Here is a 16763-nt window from a genome sequence, read left to right as displayed (position 1 = left end):
AACTGGTCTGCCCTCAGTTAGTCAGCTGCGGTGTAAGCCCTTTATCAGCTGTTGTAAAGATCCGGTGGGCTGTTTGTCCTGGCAGTCTTGGCCTGTGAATACTGGCTCTCCTGACTGGTATCAGGCCATGGAATCCACATCCACATACAAGCTACTCCAGTACCTACAGAATCCACAAACACAAATGTTCTTGCCTGACTTGGTAAGTGTCGGGAGCGGTCTTTGTGGGGCTGCACTTGGAACCAGCCTAGTGACCCCAAGTTCGGACCTGAGTGTGGGAGTGTGGATGAGGAAAAGAAGTTTGTACCTGAGTAGGGGAGTATGGATGAGGGAAAAGTTAGCTATAGATGATTAAAAAAAGACAGAGAGACAGAATAAAGGTCAGGAGGGCAGATCAGTCAATACTGAAATGCCACGAGTTTATTTTTTACCACTCTTATATACCTTATCCAAAACCACTGTGCTGAGCATCGTTCCTGTGTTCCCATGGCACTCCCTCAGGCCCCCAGTGTCCGTGCTCACCAGTGGGCCTTCTGGTTCTCCTGGGGTGGGGACTCCCTCTGGCTCTGGCTGGAGCCAGAGCTCACAAGCAGTGAGCACAGGAAAGAACCACACAAGAAGTGTTTCTGAGCTTTTGAGTTCAAGTCACCCAGACACTGCTCTCCAGCCTGTTCCTGCTCACTGCTCTAGCTCCTGCTTCTTTGTTTTTCTAAATAATACTGTTCAGGCCCTACATGGAGCCATAGCATCTAAAAGTGTGTGGCTTTCCCAGTGCCCTCTGGCTTGCCTGTCCTAACCGCTGCACAGATTTTTAGGCATTTTCATGGAAATGCATTTTTAGCTACCTTGATCTTGTTCTGGGAATTTGGCATTTGATGTCCCAAACAATTATGGTTTTTTTTTCTGATGATTGTTTCCCACTGTTCTTGGGAAGCCTTTTCGTGGTTTAAATAGATGTACATCTTTCATGCCTAGTCATTATCAAGGGTAGCTACCAGCTGAGGATGGCTGTGTCCTATTTGCAGGTTCGCTGTCCTCTTCTGGTCTCTGGGGCTAGACATTCTATACCAGAGCAAGACATGGATCTTGGGACACTAGCTTTGAGGCAGGGTCTGGGGACCCAGGAACAAGCATTCATGTTTCTTGAACTGGGCATGTAGCCCATAGTAGATCTCTTGCCTAGTACACAAGAGCCCTGTATCAACTCATCCAGCACTACAAAAACAAAAGGTAATAGTAACTTGTACTTCTAACAGGTTCCCAGATTAACACCACTAAGACTGACCTCAACTTTTAAACCCATTATTCCTATAAGACAGTCTCAGGATTTTTATATATAAAGTCTTCTTAATAAATAGTAGGTGATTTCTTTGTTAGTCTTAGTTCACATTGGGTTCTCTGGCATAAATATCAAAAAAGAATAAGCAAGTGGATGGAAAACCCCTTAAAAAGATTCTCTTTATAGTTTCTTCATTGATCCTCCTCTGCCTTTCTTCACTAAACTTCTGTTAAACACAACCACACATTTATGTTATTGGACATCTTTGTTTGGTGTTGAACAATCTATGAACTAGATTCAAAGGGGAGATGTAACTCTTTAACTTCTCTTTCAAAGGCTTAAACGAATTCTAATGTTTTTAATTGCCGGTAATCCCCTGCATTCTCTAACCCATACACAAACCATTTCACCCCAGGCACTTAGTAGAGGAGCCAGAGCAAGGCTCTGTCTCTGCAGGGCTGGCTGGTTCAGAAACATACACATGCCAGCTGCCAGGCAGCTGCTTTCAACCATGTTTGCAAATAGGAGCATTAGCTGTGCACCCAGAAGAGCAGGCATTTAAGGACCTAAAGCATGCAGGCCACTGTTTTGGTGTTCTCAAGGTCTGGCTAGATGGCATATGTACTGTATTGTACAGTCACAGCATGTACTTACACGTGTGCTTGGACATATGCTGTATGCCTTGTCCTGGAGCGAATAAGGACTCTTCTGGGTGAAGTACAGATGCATGTTTAAGTAGCATTCCCCCAAGCACATAAGGCGTCTGTTGCAAGGACTTGTCACAGATATGTGAGGCCACCCAGAAAATACCACAGGCTCAGAACTACAAGGTGCTTTTCCTCCCTGTGTACAAGACAGTTCTAGCCACAAACAAGCACTCAGCATGTGCCCTGATAGGAAGAAGCCTTGGATCATGGACTGTCCATCCTAGCCTCCTGAGTGTTCCATTGTGGCCATTACCAGCCTGCTCTGCCAGCACAAACCAGTTTTTTTCTGTGTCTCCTTTGAGGCGGTCACAGTTGACAGCTCATAGTGTGCTTCTAGAGCAGCAGTGTGGTTGTCCAAACCCACTGGGTGTTCTGGCTGGAAACAATGGGTCTGTTGTAGGTAGGATCATGTGCAATATTAAAAAGTTGTGAGTGCCCAGGATTTCACCACACATTTATCACATCAAGGGTACTGATCGTCTAAGCATGGCCTTTCAGAATGGGTATTGTCTCACAGAATCTGAGGACATGGAAACTGTATTCTAGTACCTAAAGAACATAGTTCTGCACACAAACTCCCAGGGTTCAAGAAAACCAACAGGACCCACAAGAACTGGGTGGCCTCTCTCGCTGGTTGAGAGATCTGTTTCTTATAGGTAGTCAACCTTGAAACCATAGACACACAACAAAAACAGCAGGTTCTGTTAATATATATTTGTGCATACAGATGTACATGTATGTGTATAACAAATATAATTTTTATAAAAGAGGCTAACCCCTTGAGAGTTGGGGCACATGGGAGGGGTCTGGGCTGGTGACTGGGAGGGCTGGAAGGAGGGGGAAATGATCCAATTCTATTTCAATTAAAAACATTAAAAGTAAAATACATTTTTTAAAAAAAGAGCCAGGAGGTTAATGCTCTTTACCCCATGTGTGACACTCAGTGCCCACTGCATTTTGAATGACTGTTCCCTAGCAATCCCACTCTACATCAACATCTACCCCTGTGAGCCACAGCCATGTCTACCTCCGCTCTTTCTAGCACAGTGTCAGCAGTCACTTAGAGAGTGGCACAAGGTGGTGCATTTTGGGAACTTGCCCGTTGCAACAAACAGTTCTGGAATTCATTTGATATCATAATTTATTGAGTTAGGCCCAGGATAATTGCCCTATTTAAAGTTTGTTAAGGTAGCAGAAGTAGACAAGCAAGAATGCATGTGTTCTGGCTTATACTGTCTTTCCTTGGCCAGTTTGCCTCTTTGGTAAAACGAGAAAAAGAAATTGAAACATTCTTACTTGATGCTCATTGGATATTGCTTGACCCCAAAGATGGGCAGGCACAAGAGACACAGGTGAACGCTGTGTCTGAATGCAGTTGTGAACACAGTGCTCGTTTGTATCTGTATCCCCCATGGTGATTTCCACAGAGAACTGTGTTGTCAATGCTGCTCAATCCAGGGTCTCCTAAGAAACTGCAGAGCTGTTGTCACCCTTTCCAAAGTAGGACTTAAAGACAAAGGGAACATTCTTGACCATTTCTTTTCCAAACAAGTGTTCCTAGAGGTTTTTAGGTAGATAAACAGATAATAGTTTAGTTTACTTCCTGTTGCTGTGATGAAACACCAACCGAAAGCACCGAAAGCAACACAGGGAAGAATTTATTTCTCCTTCGGTTTGAAGTCCTTCATGGAGGCAAGTCAGGGCAAGGACTCCAGGCAGGACTGAGCCGAGACCGCGGAGGAGCGGAGCTTACTGACTTGTTCCTCTGGTTTGTACTTATCTAGCTTTCTTATAACTCTCAGGGATGGCACTGCTCACAGTGGTCTGGGCTGTCATTAATCAAGGAAATGTCCCCACAGACTTACCCACCAAACTGATGGTGGCGTTTTTCTCAGTTGACTAAAAACTAACCAGGACAGATAGATGTAAGAGCCAAGTTTAGTCATGAAACTGTGTGAAACATCGGGTTTGTCTTAGTTCACTGTGTAGAATCAGTTCATGCTGATGCTGGTAAAACATTCTAGTGTGGGATTTGATCCTTTGATGGGAACTATTGTATTGTGTGGCCAGCAGCTACTTTTCCTGATCCTCCAAGTTCCAAGTTTTCCCTTCATTTTTCATCTTAACAACCACATTACAAACAAAATTCATCAAACTTCACAAAATATTTTTTGAGGAAAAGCCAAGCTGTTTGTATTTCTCTCTTGTTGCCACAATCACCATTTGAGGCACAGGGATGGTGGGGGATGGGCAGTTAGTTGGCACAGGATGTGTACTGGGTATCTCTGTTCCAAGGATGAGACCAGGTCACATGTATGCTGGCAGGTTTGAGTTGAGTGAACCACTTCAAAGACACAGGATGGTCAAACTTAACTGTGTAGGTTGGCTCTGAATAAATGGTTTTACCCTCTGACAGTTACTGTCATTTCATTGTACATAAAGCAGTTATGTAATTATAGCAATGTTTCAGATATTAAAAGAAAATGTACAATAGTTGATTAAAAGCCATGTTTAAAGATTTTCCTACAATTGGGCGCTGCATCAAGAAACCTAACACCCAGGGAAGGCATGTGCCCTGCTGTCCAATCAGGTGGGATCTACTTATATAACACGGCCTGCATCTGGAAGGTGCTGTACAGAACACACTGCTAGAGTGGCCATGGAGACCCAGGACTTTGCACTAACAGCCCAGCAGAACAACCAGAGCATCCGTTCTCTTCCTTGCAAGCTTCTTACTGAAAAGAAGAACATGGTGCTTTGAACTTCAATTGTACATATAAAGGCATCATGGTGTAATTTTCTGTCCATGTTTTCTCAATATGGAGCTATTTAAATCTGAATTTGAAATAGAATAAAAACACTTTAATCTGTAGCTCAAATTGAAAATACTATTATTGTCTTCAGACACCCAGCATAGTTAGCAGGTTCTGCATGTTGGGAGCTGGTTTTACTTCTCTGTGCCTCGCCCTGCGTACCGGGCATGGTAGAATGACTGCATTACTGTCTGTAGACCGGAGCCACCCCTGCCATCTGAGGTCTTCTCACTGCTGACTGCAGCCCACACATTGCCACGCGACTGTTCTCTGCTGTTGATATTGGCCTGTAGTTGTCCACGCAATCTTGTTCCTCCTGTACCCAGTAGGGATCTTCTTCTGGTCCCTTGCTGCTCTGGTTCATGGCCTCAGAATGTCCCCGTAAATCTTCTTCCAACCTCACCTTGCACCTCTAGACAAGCTAGTAGACAACAGACACTTTTGTAGGTTTCCACTATCGTGCCTCTCCCCTCAAAGGCACAAATTTGGAACTAAGTTTTCTTTTTTATTTGTAATTTTTAAATTACTTCTCTTTATTTTTTGAGATTATAATTACATAATTTCCCCCTTCCTTTTCCTCCCTCCAAACCCTCCCACGTACCTCTGCTTACTAGGTCTCAAAATCATGGTGTCTTTTTTTCATTGTTGCTACATACCTATATGTATATGCATATATATTTCTAAATACAACCTGTTCAGTCTTTATAATGTTACTTGTATGTTTGCTTTCAAAGCTGACCATTTGGTATAAAATAGTGATAAGAATTTTTAGGCATCTTCATTGGTCTATACAATGAATTTAACTTGTACACATAAGTGTAACTTGAATTATCCAGATAGAGAACAAAATCATAGCTGAAGAACGTCCCCTCATGCCCTATTCCCTGTTGTGTAAGCAAATGTACCACTCAGTTTTGACTAGACCCGTTTTGAACTTCACATAATAGATTCCTTCAGCTGTCTTCTTGATGAGGCATCTTTCCTGGGAGCGGGTTCTTGAGACCTTCAGAGTTCCTGCAGATCCAAGTTGTCTTCAGTTCTGGTGCTGAGAGAAATCTGGAGGGACTCAGATGTAAAATAACTAACACCTTGTTGGGTTTTAAGTGTGTAAGATGTACTTAAAGCTCCTCCAGTCATCAAACTGCCTACAATTCTAAATTATCCTGGTTAACAATAACTCAACGATCCAATCTGATAGCATCATTCCAAGTGGATAATACTATCTACAGAAACAGAATTTCTTGGGAAATGCATTTGGGCCCAAGTCTCTAAGCCAGGTGTTGCTTAAAGAATAAAATGCTTTAAAGTCATGACAGTTTCAGGTCACAGGCTACCTGTGACTTCACGTAAAGACCTCTCATGTGATGCTGTAGGGCCAACCTCTGGTTTTAGAAGGCACATTGTCAGGGCTTTGGCCCTTTGTCCTTCCCTCACCCCCCAATGTCTCTGGGTGCTAACATGCGCTTCTTATTGCTTTGGTTGCAGGCATGCTGCAGAAGTGCCCCTCCATCGATGACTTTGTGGATGCCCTTGTTTCTGACTTGAATCTGGACTTTGAAACTTTCTTCATGGATTCTAAATAGCAGAAGCATGGCTCATTCAGTTAAGAAACTTGTCACCAGATCCCAGAGCTCTGAAAGCTCCATCTGATTTCAGTCCACTGAGGAAACATTTTCTGACAAGCCTTGAATTGACTGAACCTGGAATAAATAATGTGTTTGAATTACACCTGCTTGGCAGAGTTTTAAGCATTTTTTTTAGTCTATTTGTGAACCACAGAAGTTTCTAATTATAGAGTACCAGTTCCCAGCTTTGTGGCTGTGTCCAGACTACCACCTTTCTGTTATCTCTAATTGAATGTATTAGACCCTCTGCAGAAAGCTATCAATTGTTGCAGGTCAGAACAATTTGAAGAATTCTCAGAGGAGCACCCTATTTTTTTTAAGGAGGACTTCCATTTCTTAAGACCTCTATCCTAATGTCTTGGATAGTCAGCTACAGCAACCAAGAAGCCAAACCCAAGTATTGACACTGACAGGCCATCTTTCCATGGTGTTTAGGTTTTACACTGATGGACTCAGACTGGGAGGATTTGAACTCAGGCTTTGCTGGCATGACTTGGAAGAGACCATTAGTGAAACATGGGCAGGTCAAGCAGTGAGCACACAGGAAACAGGTTCACACCTTGTCTGTCATTCCCCAGAACCCACAGCTTTCTGTTGGTGCCTACTGAGCTGCTGCATGTTGTGAATATGGGGAAAGAAATCATTTCATGGACTACGGTGTCTTCCCCACCATTGAAATAAAAGAGTTATTTGTAGCTTTTCACTCTAAAATGGTATCTGGTGGCACCTCTTCCTGCTTCTCACTAAGTGACCAGTGACAACAGAAAGGAGTCTCCCGACCTGGGACGTTCATAGCACTCAGATTCTAGAAGCTTCCTGTAAGCTCATCAGACAGAAATGTGTCCTCGGTGACCTGCCATGCTGGCGCCTGCATGAAGGTGCTGACCCTTCTCACCTGCCCACATGTGCACATCCAGATCTGGATTAATGGGAAAGAAAGTGGTTGGCACTCTGATGCCAGCTTCCTCACAGCTAGGGTGGTATAGTGTTGTCTTGTCTGATCCCCTAGTCTGAGGCTTGATACACCAACCCTAGGCAGCACCTGGGAGCCTGCCTGTTCAGAGTCTGCCAGGAGCAATCAAAGCAGGACAGGTTGGGTGGCATTGGTGACAGAATGGGTTCCAATGCCAAAGCCTGGCAGGGGAGGAGCCAAATCCCACCCTGTTTGTTCTCCTTATCTGATTTGAGTACAGACATCTGATCATCTGATCTCTGTAGACTTGCTCTCAGATGCCAGCTCTGTTCTGGGAAATGTCCTGGGTGCGGGGGTGGGGTGGGGACTGGGGGGGGTCATCAGGCTGCCGTCAGCTGCAGAGCCATCTGAAGAGGTGCTATAGCAGGCTCTGTGGTATCCCCAGGGTGCCAAGCCCCTGTATCTTCATCAGGGTTACTGTTACCAGAAATGTGGGCTAATCAGGGGAGTTGAGGCAGATTGGAAAAGCAAGGATAGGCTAGGCCCCTTTAAAGAGGGCTGTTTCTGATTCCTGGAGGACTTGGCAACTGCTACAGCTACTAACTAACCATAGGAAGAAAGAGCCTGCCCAAGTGAGGATACTGGGAGGACCAGTCAAGGGAAGGGAAGGGATTTAGGAACAGGAGGGTCCTGGGGTCCCATAAAATGTCCTTCAAGCCCACTTGGTTCTCTGAGGCTGTCATTTTCTCAGTGCTTTGGTCTTTCCTATACACAATTCTCACAGAATAAACATTGGTACCCCAGACAATCATCCCTCATCCCACAATCTTCACAGCTATGTGGATTTGAAGACCCACCCAAAATCAATGTACCTGACCAAAATAATGATGGAGGACTCTATATGGGTGATTAACAAATCCAGCATTCCAGTCAACCCCATGGAAGGAGAGGACCTTGGGCTGCGATTAGCATAACCCAATCTCTGGTCTTTGTGGGATCTAATGGCTTTGAACTCATAAAGCTAAACAGTGCTACCACACTCCCCAGTAATTGGAGGAACCAAGGTAGGGTTCATACTGCCCCTCCCAAACTAAGGTATAGGCCATCATCCTAGAGGAAATAGGCACACTGCTGGGGAGCTTTTATCCTAGCCCTGTACTATTGGGTTGATCTTTTTGTCTTCACAGTGCTTGGGCAACTTTTTTTTTTTTTTTTATGAAAGCCTAGACATGACCCATGAAAGATTAATACCCCTTAGTGGACCATCAGGACTTTACCCAGACCTTTCTCTTGGCTTAATTCCTCTTCTTAGTTAGGGTTTCTATTGCTGTGAAGAGACAGCATGGCCACGGCAACTCTTACAAATAAAAACACTTCACTGAGGTGACTTCCTTACAGTTTCACAGGTTCGGTCATTATCATCAGGATGGGGAGCAAGGCCGTGTGCAGACAGATGTGGTGCTGGAGCTGAGAGGCCTACATCTTGACTCACAAGTAACAGGAAGTCAACTGACTTTTACACTGAGTGAAGCTTGAAAAGAAGACCTCAAAGCCCGCCCCCACAGTGACATACTTCCTCCAACAAGACCACACCTACTACAACAAGGCCACACAATGGCACTCCCTTTGGAGGTCATTTTCTTTCAAGCTACCACATTCCTCATTACCAGTCCCTTTTTCCCAATATTTCTTTTTCACCTCAGACATTGCCCACTTTACCAGTTTTAGACCCTTTCAACAATACCAAAGAAATGACAAAGTGGAGATGGTACTGTTACAGTAGCTGATAGCCTTGACAGGTACCAGATTGGCCTAGACGTGTGTCTGGCAGCCTCTGAATATGGGCATTTCTACCCATGACTGAACATTCCAGGAGCCAGAGGAAATTTATTTCAGTCCTTTGATGACAAATTCCTGCAAGCTTACAGCTTCTTTACCTCTTAGACACCTTTTCCCAAGAAATAGGATGGTATATCTTGTTTTAAGTAATGGTGCTAACAAAGATATTTAGGTTATAATCAGAACCATGGGAAACCGGGCTCCAGGGCATCTTGGGCATAGAAGGAGGGAAGTGCTGATTCTGAGAGGCAGAGGTAGCTGTTATATTGTGTTGGGCCATGTATGTGAAACAGTCAAACTAAAATTGAAGTTGGTCCCTATGGGAGAGACTGATGTATCTGGTGCTTGCCGGTGGTAAGCATGTATGTGAAGAACGTGGGCAAATGCCTTGGACTGCCTTAATGGAGACAGTCAGGTTCTTACAGAAGGCTGCACTCCAGTACTGAAGAGGCACTTCAGAGAGTTTGACTACATGTATGATTAACCATCTGACAGCTGCCCCGATTGGGAGTGTGGCAGACTGATTCTTGACCTGCTAATGAAATTTCTGAAACAGGATGCAAAATTTTTCACACTGGATAACTGCCTCAATGTGATGGGAGCCCTATTGCTGCTCTTTGAAGAACAGCTGAGGTGCCAGAATTGTCCTGTAGGCATCTCAAAGGAGATTGTGTCCCTCCATAGTTGTAACTGATATTTTACAGTTTGGAAGAAAACTCTGTTTTCAAGATGAGCAACCTCTGAAGATGTATACTGCAAGTCACCTTCCTGACTGCCATATGCCCTGCATGACATCAAATGAGTCAGGCAATCAATTGTGAATTCCTTCATGTGTTTGTGTGTGTTTATTTTTTTTATTTTAAAAATAATGGGAAAATGTATATTTTAATGATCAAGGGTGTTAATTTTTTTAAAAGTGACACAGCAAAGACTCAGAAGTGCATGACTTCCTAGAATGTGATTTTATTGTCTTTTTTCTCTGTGTGGGGTTTTGAGGTTTATTTTTGGTTTTAGTAGACCTTCACGTTAGACAGGTAGAGGAATGAACATCATTGTTTTGTTCTGGAGACTTCTTGATAGTGTTTTCCCATACACCCCAAACTGACATAGATGTTAAAATTAGGTGCCTTTACTAGTTTTAAGTTAGAAGTGATTCAATTAAAATTAGAAAAAAAAAAAAAAAACCAACAACAACAAATATGCTGGAGGCTTGTCTCTTGGTGGTTCTAGGTCCTGTTTAGCTCACAGTGGGTAGCCTGTGTCTCTGGAGGTAGATGAGCGATGGGAGAGCTCTTAGAAGTTGAGATCACATGACCCCAATTTGCAACTTGTATGCCACTGTCACCTAGGTTTCACTGATGATTCAGATCATTCTGCCTAATGGAGCTCTCATCTAATGTTTTCTCCTGGCTCTGCAAGACACACTTTTCCCCCTTACTCCTTGGGGTGACAGACTTCAAAAGGTAATGTTTGGTGGCAGGTAATATTTCTGTGTGCTTGTCCAATTGAGACATCGCTACAGCCGACTGGGCCCCACAGTTTCTGCCAGTTCTGGATTGGGCATGTCTAGCTTGTTAAAGGATCCCAACATAGAACCCCAAGGTCACTTTCAGAATCACATTTGCAGCATCATGAAGTTGAACAAGCTTCAGACGAACCAGTGTTAACCTGGGGCCATTCACACCTAATCTTGACTCTGCTTCTCTGGAGAGAAATTAAAGCATCACTTGTCCTGAGTGCTCATTTCATCTCAGCTACTTTGAAGTCTGGGATCCCAAGCCTGAAAGGGTGCAGGAGACCCTGAGTGACATGTCTTGTCTTTACAAAGTCTCTCTGCCTTCCAAGAAGGAACCAGAAGGAGCCATCAGAGCTTCTGACCAGCAGCCACCATGGTCACTAACAGCTATAGCTCACAAAGCCAACTTAATTTTCTCCACGGGGATGAACAGGTGCAGCCTTGAAGAAATCAGGGCAGGACATGAAGCTGTAGGAGGAGCTGCTGGGCCATATTGTTACTGAATAGAAAGCAAAGAAGGTGAACTGTAGGTTTAATGTCCCACTCCTAAGCATTCACTGTGTCCATCCAGAACACAAGCCAGAGTGCAGGCTGGCTCAATCTCTGCGCCCAGAAAGAAGTCAGGCCAAGTGGACTAGGAGTTTTCAAGTGGAGATCAAACATTCCGGATGTTGTAAGGCCTGGGTATCATTTCAAAGCATCATATGGTACATGCCAAATTCTGCCCTTGTGTCATTTTTCCTGGGTCCCATCCAATTTGTCACATTGTATCACTTAAATGTTGCCCCTAGTAGATTATTTCTGGGTCCCATCTAATTTGGACATGTTTGGTTTGTGAGTAGCTCATAAAACAAGAAATAAAAAAGAAAATTGTTTACCCACACTAAAGGAGGCAACTCTCACAGTTGCAGGTCTGCAACAGAAATGGTCTTTGCCCTATGTGGCTGAACTAACTCTGTGGTGGGATGATGATGGCCACAGAGTAGGCTGGAGAATGGGAAGAAGGGAAAGTATGGATTGGTCTTCGGCTCCTTGCAGCTTAAACTCTCTGAAACTTGACCTTCCATTCCCTTGACAGGCATTCCTTGGAACTCTTGAGTCGTCTGAAATGTTTGAAGTCAGATAGATGAATCTCCCGAACAATACAGCCTCCATAGGTCACTGGTTGGTGGCCTTCAATTGTCAAATCTAGGACAAGAGTGAAGCCAGACCTCAATCCAAACTTGTGACTTGAGGCCTCTGAAAGTCTTAGTGCTCCTGCCTGAGCGTCCCCACAGGTCTCCCGTGATTTCCCTCCACACAGAGCCACTCAAAGCTCAAAGCCCAACCCACCCCCCACCCCCGCTGTGCTCTTGATCCCATGATGTCTATACAGATATGCCTGACTTAATATGGAGACAGAGCCCAACAGGAAAAAAAAAAAAAAAAAAAAAAAACAAAAACTAAGATTGCTTCAATGGAAAATGGATTTAATATACATGGCCTGCCTGGTACCCTTTCTTAGCCTAGCCTACTTTAAATGCTCTCAGGATACTTCTTTAGCCTATAGTTAGGAGGCAAAACTAACACAAATCTATTTTATAATATGATGTTGAACGTCTAGTGTAGTTTATTGAATACAGTGCTGAAAATGGAAAACAGGTGCATTTTTCAACCTACCCTCTATGGTAGGTTGGAGAACGATGTCCCCACATTGTCACTCAGTCCTAAGAGACAGTGCCATTTTCTTTATAGCATTCAAGGGTGCCAAAAATGACCTATTTGTCAGTTTAGGAGCTGATCATGTCTCACCTGTAGCAAAATTCAGCTGTTTGTTAACATGGTGGGCTCATGTAGAAGGATTTACCAAAGACTTCCCAAGTGCTAGCCCTCAGCTCCCCCAAGCCCACAGTAGGCATGCTTTTCACAGAGCATCAACAGGGCGGTGGGGGAGGGGAGGCTGGGGCCAGCAGTCCCAGATGGCTAGTAGGAATGTTTGGGCAGAGGGGATCCTGCTGCTGAAATGGTGGATGGAAGTTGCTGAGTCCAGATCCTGTGTTAACTCTTTAGAGGGAGGTGGGGTCCTTTTCACTTACCTTCCCCCTGTAAGGACTGGGGCCTAAAGACTACCTGGGCAGTTGCCATCCTGACTGCTTGCCCTGCTGAGGTACCTTACCCCTGAACACCCCTTAATACAATGCCTTCTCTGTGGGGAAGCCTTCATGGAGTGAGGAGCAGTTACAGGAGAGGGCTGAGGTAAGGCACATGACAGGTGTCTTGAAAGAGGGATGGAGCGGGTCCTACTTCCTCTTGAACCTGGAACTCATATCAGGTCGGGCCAAGAGCTAGTGTGACTGCCAGAGGCTTCAACTCCCCAGGCCTTGATAGCATCCACTTGAGCCCAAAGCGTGTGCCCACCCTCCTCACAATCACTGGTCATCCGGAGTGGCAGCAGCTCAGCTTCCAGGATGCAGAGCACCCAGCAGGAGGAAGTGTCCATGGGGGCAGGCAGGACAGAGGTTTGGAGGTTTTTTTTGAAAAGTAGTTGATTTGTTGAGCTGGCCCAACTAAAGAGTAAAAAACGCCCGTTGAGCATGACTGACACTGTAGTGGAGTCTCGTTCTGTGAACATCTGTGCCCCCTCAAACCTCACTGCCAATGTCCATGATAGAACTTACTGCCCAGGGTGCAGAAAAGCTGTTGTGAAACGCCCAGGGACTCTGGTCTAATGATTCTGATGGTACAAAAAGCTATTATGGCCAGGAACACAGCCACATCCAGGTCCTACGCTGAACCAAAGTATCCAAGGCAGAGGGAATGTAGGAAGGGCAAGGCCTGTCAGAGCTGTGTTTGCCTACGAGAGTCCTTCATGGACAGCGCTGATGGCCACGCATTAAAAAAGTGTTTAGCAACCCTGAGTTGTCCACATGACACTGGGTAAAGCTATACTAAGTGAACTTTACTGCAAGAAAAAAAAATTAAGGACCATCAGTGGAGGGCTAGGGGCGTAGCCAGGTGGTAGAGTGCTTGCTAGCACACACTGAGCCCAGTATGCACCCCACTCACCCCCCAAAAAGAAGTTAGTGGTTTCTTCTTCATGGAAGAGACTCGCTGAGACATTATGGCCATAGTGCAGGGACATTCCTGGACTCTGCTTGTCCCCTGTCCTGTGGCCTCTAAGTTGAGAGCCTAAAGACTGGCTGCACACTTGGAATATTGAGTTCTGGTGAAGGACTTCATGAGTCTTCTGATGTCAGCTGTAGGTGACCAGGGTGTGGCTCAGTGGCAGCTGTGCAAGACTGGGCTTCCTCCCCAGCACAACAACAGAGCAACCTCCCTGTTTTCTTTGATGGCTAATTTTACCATCTTGTGGTGACATTTTTTTGTAGAGCTCATTTTTTCCCCTCCTCAGCTGTCATGGTACATTTTTTGAGCCAAACATTTCAACTCTGGCATTTGTTTTTTGTTTGTTCTTTTGGCCACAAGTAAACACATGCTTAAGCAATAGCTTCCTTGTGCTATCGAGTTATGCAATCTAAAAAATACCAGAGGGCTTTCATTTTAGTTTTGCAGACTATGTAACTGCAAAATACTTGCACATACAATGAAGAAAAGCAATAGGATTTTTAGTGGGGGGGAAAAAAAGAAGTGTTTCTCATTGGGAGCACCTCCTTGTGGCCTCAGCTGGCCTCCTGCCACCTGGTCCCACTCAAGTAGAAGGGAATTCCTCCAGGTGCTCCGCATGCAGAACAGAAATGACAACCAATCCCTGGAATCTAAACAGGACAGTTGGCTTTAGGCATCAAGGGGGACTGGGACGGCTACCTAGTGCACAGGCACTTGAGTTCCTCTCTTAAAGTGTGGCAGGGTTTGCCTAGAAGCTGCATACAGTCTCCTGTGTGCACAGACAATACCCAGCACGATGCGGATGTGGCACAGACACTCACTGTGCTGAGTGTATGCCTGTCCCGTGCAGAAATGGTCTATATGAATACTCCCTGGGTGCAGCTGGCTGGACCTGGGCATGTGTGACGCATGTGCAGATAGACTACCTCTGTGTGCTGTGCCAGGCTAACACACAAACCTCATAACCACTTGAGGCGGTAGACACTGCTTTGAGGGTTTTGTTTTGTGTTTATGTATGTGGATATTTTGCCTTCTTGGATGTGTGTGTGTGACATGTATGCAGTGCCCACAAAGACGGGCATTGGATCACTTGGAACTGGAGTTAGATGGTTGTGAGACCATGTGGGCACTGGGGACCAAACCTAGGTCCTCTGGAAGAGCAGCCAGTGCTCTTAACCACTGAGCCATCTCTCCAGGTGGAGGAACAGATGTTTTGTTTTGTTTTTCGAGACAGGGTTTCTCTGTGTTGCTTTGTAGACCAGGCTGGCCTCAAACTCACATATATCCACCTGCCTCTGCCTCCCGAGTGCTGGAATTAAAAGTGTGCACCACCACCGCCTTGAGGAACAGATTTTTAATCCTATTTTATGGATAAGGTAGCTGGAACCCAGACAGGTCAAGTAGCTTTCAGAGAGAAAAGCTACAGTTTCCAACTCAGTGTGGATCCAGAATCTGGATTTCACCCCCATGTTGGATTTCATGCCTAGAAATGCTGTGGCCTTCGTCTTAGAGACCCTTCCCCCACCTACTTTACTCTGCCTGGGTGGCCCAGGCCACCTGCTCCTTCCTTCTATTAACCTAACATTTACCCCAGGGTGGCTGCATATCTTGATTCCTTCCAGGATCTGAGACCTGGAAATTGACCCTCATTCCCATCACTGCCCTGGGGCCTGCTGAGGTCAATGCTCAGGGCAGGTGCTTACACAAAGGGAACCCATCAGGACCAGCCTGATGCCAGGAATTTATTTATTTATTCATTTATTTATTTTAGGCCACCTGTAGTTGCTGCACTGGGGCTGACATCAACATGGCCCGTGATGGTTTCCTGGCCTTAGCCTGACTCTGGCTGGGTGACCATGGGGCTATCTGCCAGGATTTAGTGGCTCCTATCCCCATCCCATCAGACTCACCTGTACCACGCTCCTCTCTGACCCTCCAGCTTGCCATTCTGCCTTCTGTTGAATTCTACTTTTCTTTCCACTGTTGGTGGAACCCTGGGCAAGAGATACACCTCAGGAAGTCATAGGAATATCAGGTGAACCGAGTGTTGACAGAAGTGGCCCTGATCCCAGAGTGTCTCCCAGAGGTAGGGTCTTGGTAAATGAGACTGGGAAGAGAACTGGGGTCTTTGGGTTCCCATATATTGTCCCCTGATGTTGGTTGTTTTATTACTCTTTATTCTTTGGGGGGTCCCCCACCCAACTCCAAATAAATACACACGGAGGTTTATTCTTTCTTTGCTTGTCTCTAGCCAGCTTTTCTTAATTATCCTGCTCTCTTTTGCTCTGGGCTTTAATCTTTCTGCATTTCTGCATATTTTCTTTACTTCTTACTCAGTGGCTGGTCCCTGGAGTCTCCTCCTTCTCCTCCCAGATTTCTCCTTCCCTGTATTCTCTCTGCCTGCCAGCCCTGCTTTTCCTTTCTCCTGCCTCCCAATTGGCCATTCAGCTCTTTATTAGACCAATCAGATGTTTTAGACAGGCACAGTAACACAGCTTCACAGAATTAAGCAAATGCAACATAAAAGAAAATAACACATCTTTGCATCATTAAAACAAATGTCCCACAGCATAAACAAATGTAACACATCTACAACAGTCACCTTCCCATGGACATTGTCACCCATTGTGACCTGAGGCTTCTCTGCCGTGTCCCGTGACTTGGCTGGCTTTTTGTCCAGATCTGCAGGCCTCATTGTCATGATCTTCTTTGCCTAGGCTCTACCTCCCAGCCACCTCCTACTCACCAGGCTTTGTCAGCTGTGACAAGTCCCATGCCTGTCCCTCTGTGGTCACTCTCACCAGTTCCCTCCAACTTATCTGAGGGCCATGGCTGAGGTTCCCTGGGGCTCAAGGGGACGACTCTAGCTGTCTTAGACTACGGCTTGCTCTTTGAACTACATAATTAAGAGTGCTCACATTGCATGCTCCCATGTAATTTCCTGGCCTTTCCTTACTCCCCTGGGG

At 45.3% G+C, this 16763-nt stretch overlaps 1 protein-coding gene across 1 annotated transcript in view; it reads left to right on the top strand.

Moving 5' to 3' along the window:
* The window catches only part of Mipep (mitochondrial intermediate peptidase), a 121611-nt gene extending 115114 nt beyond the window's left edge, over window positions 1-6497 (top strand). Inside the window, exon 19 of the mRNA XM_051195571.1 lies at window positions 6285-6497. Coding sequence (XP_051051528.1) covers window positions 6285-6382 — 98 coding nt within the window. The 3' untranslated portion in view covers window positions 6383-6497. The remainder of the gene's footprint in view (window positions 1-6284) is intronic.
* Window positions 6498-16763: the final 10266 nt, after the last annotated feature.

This window comes from Phodopus roborovskii, unplaced genomic scaffold (genome assembly GCF_943737965.1).
Source record: "Phodopus roborovskii unplaced genomic scaffold, PHOROB, whole genome shotgun sequence".
Classification (NCBI taxonomy): Eukaryota; Metazoa; Chordata; class Mammalia; order Rodentia; family Cricetidae; genus Phodopus; species Phodopus roborovskii.
The sequence above is the reverse complement of the archived record's forward strand: the minus strand, read 5'-3'. Positions and strand labels throughout refer to the sequence as shown.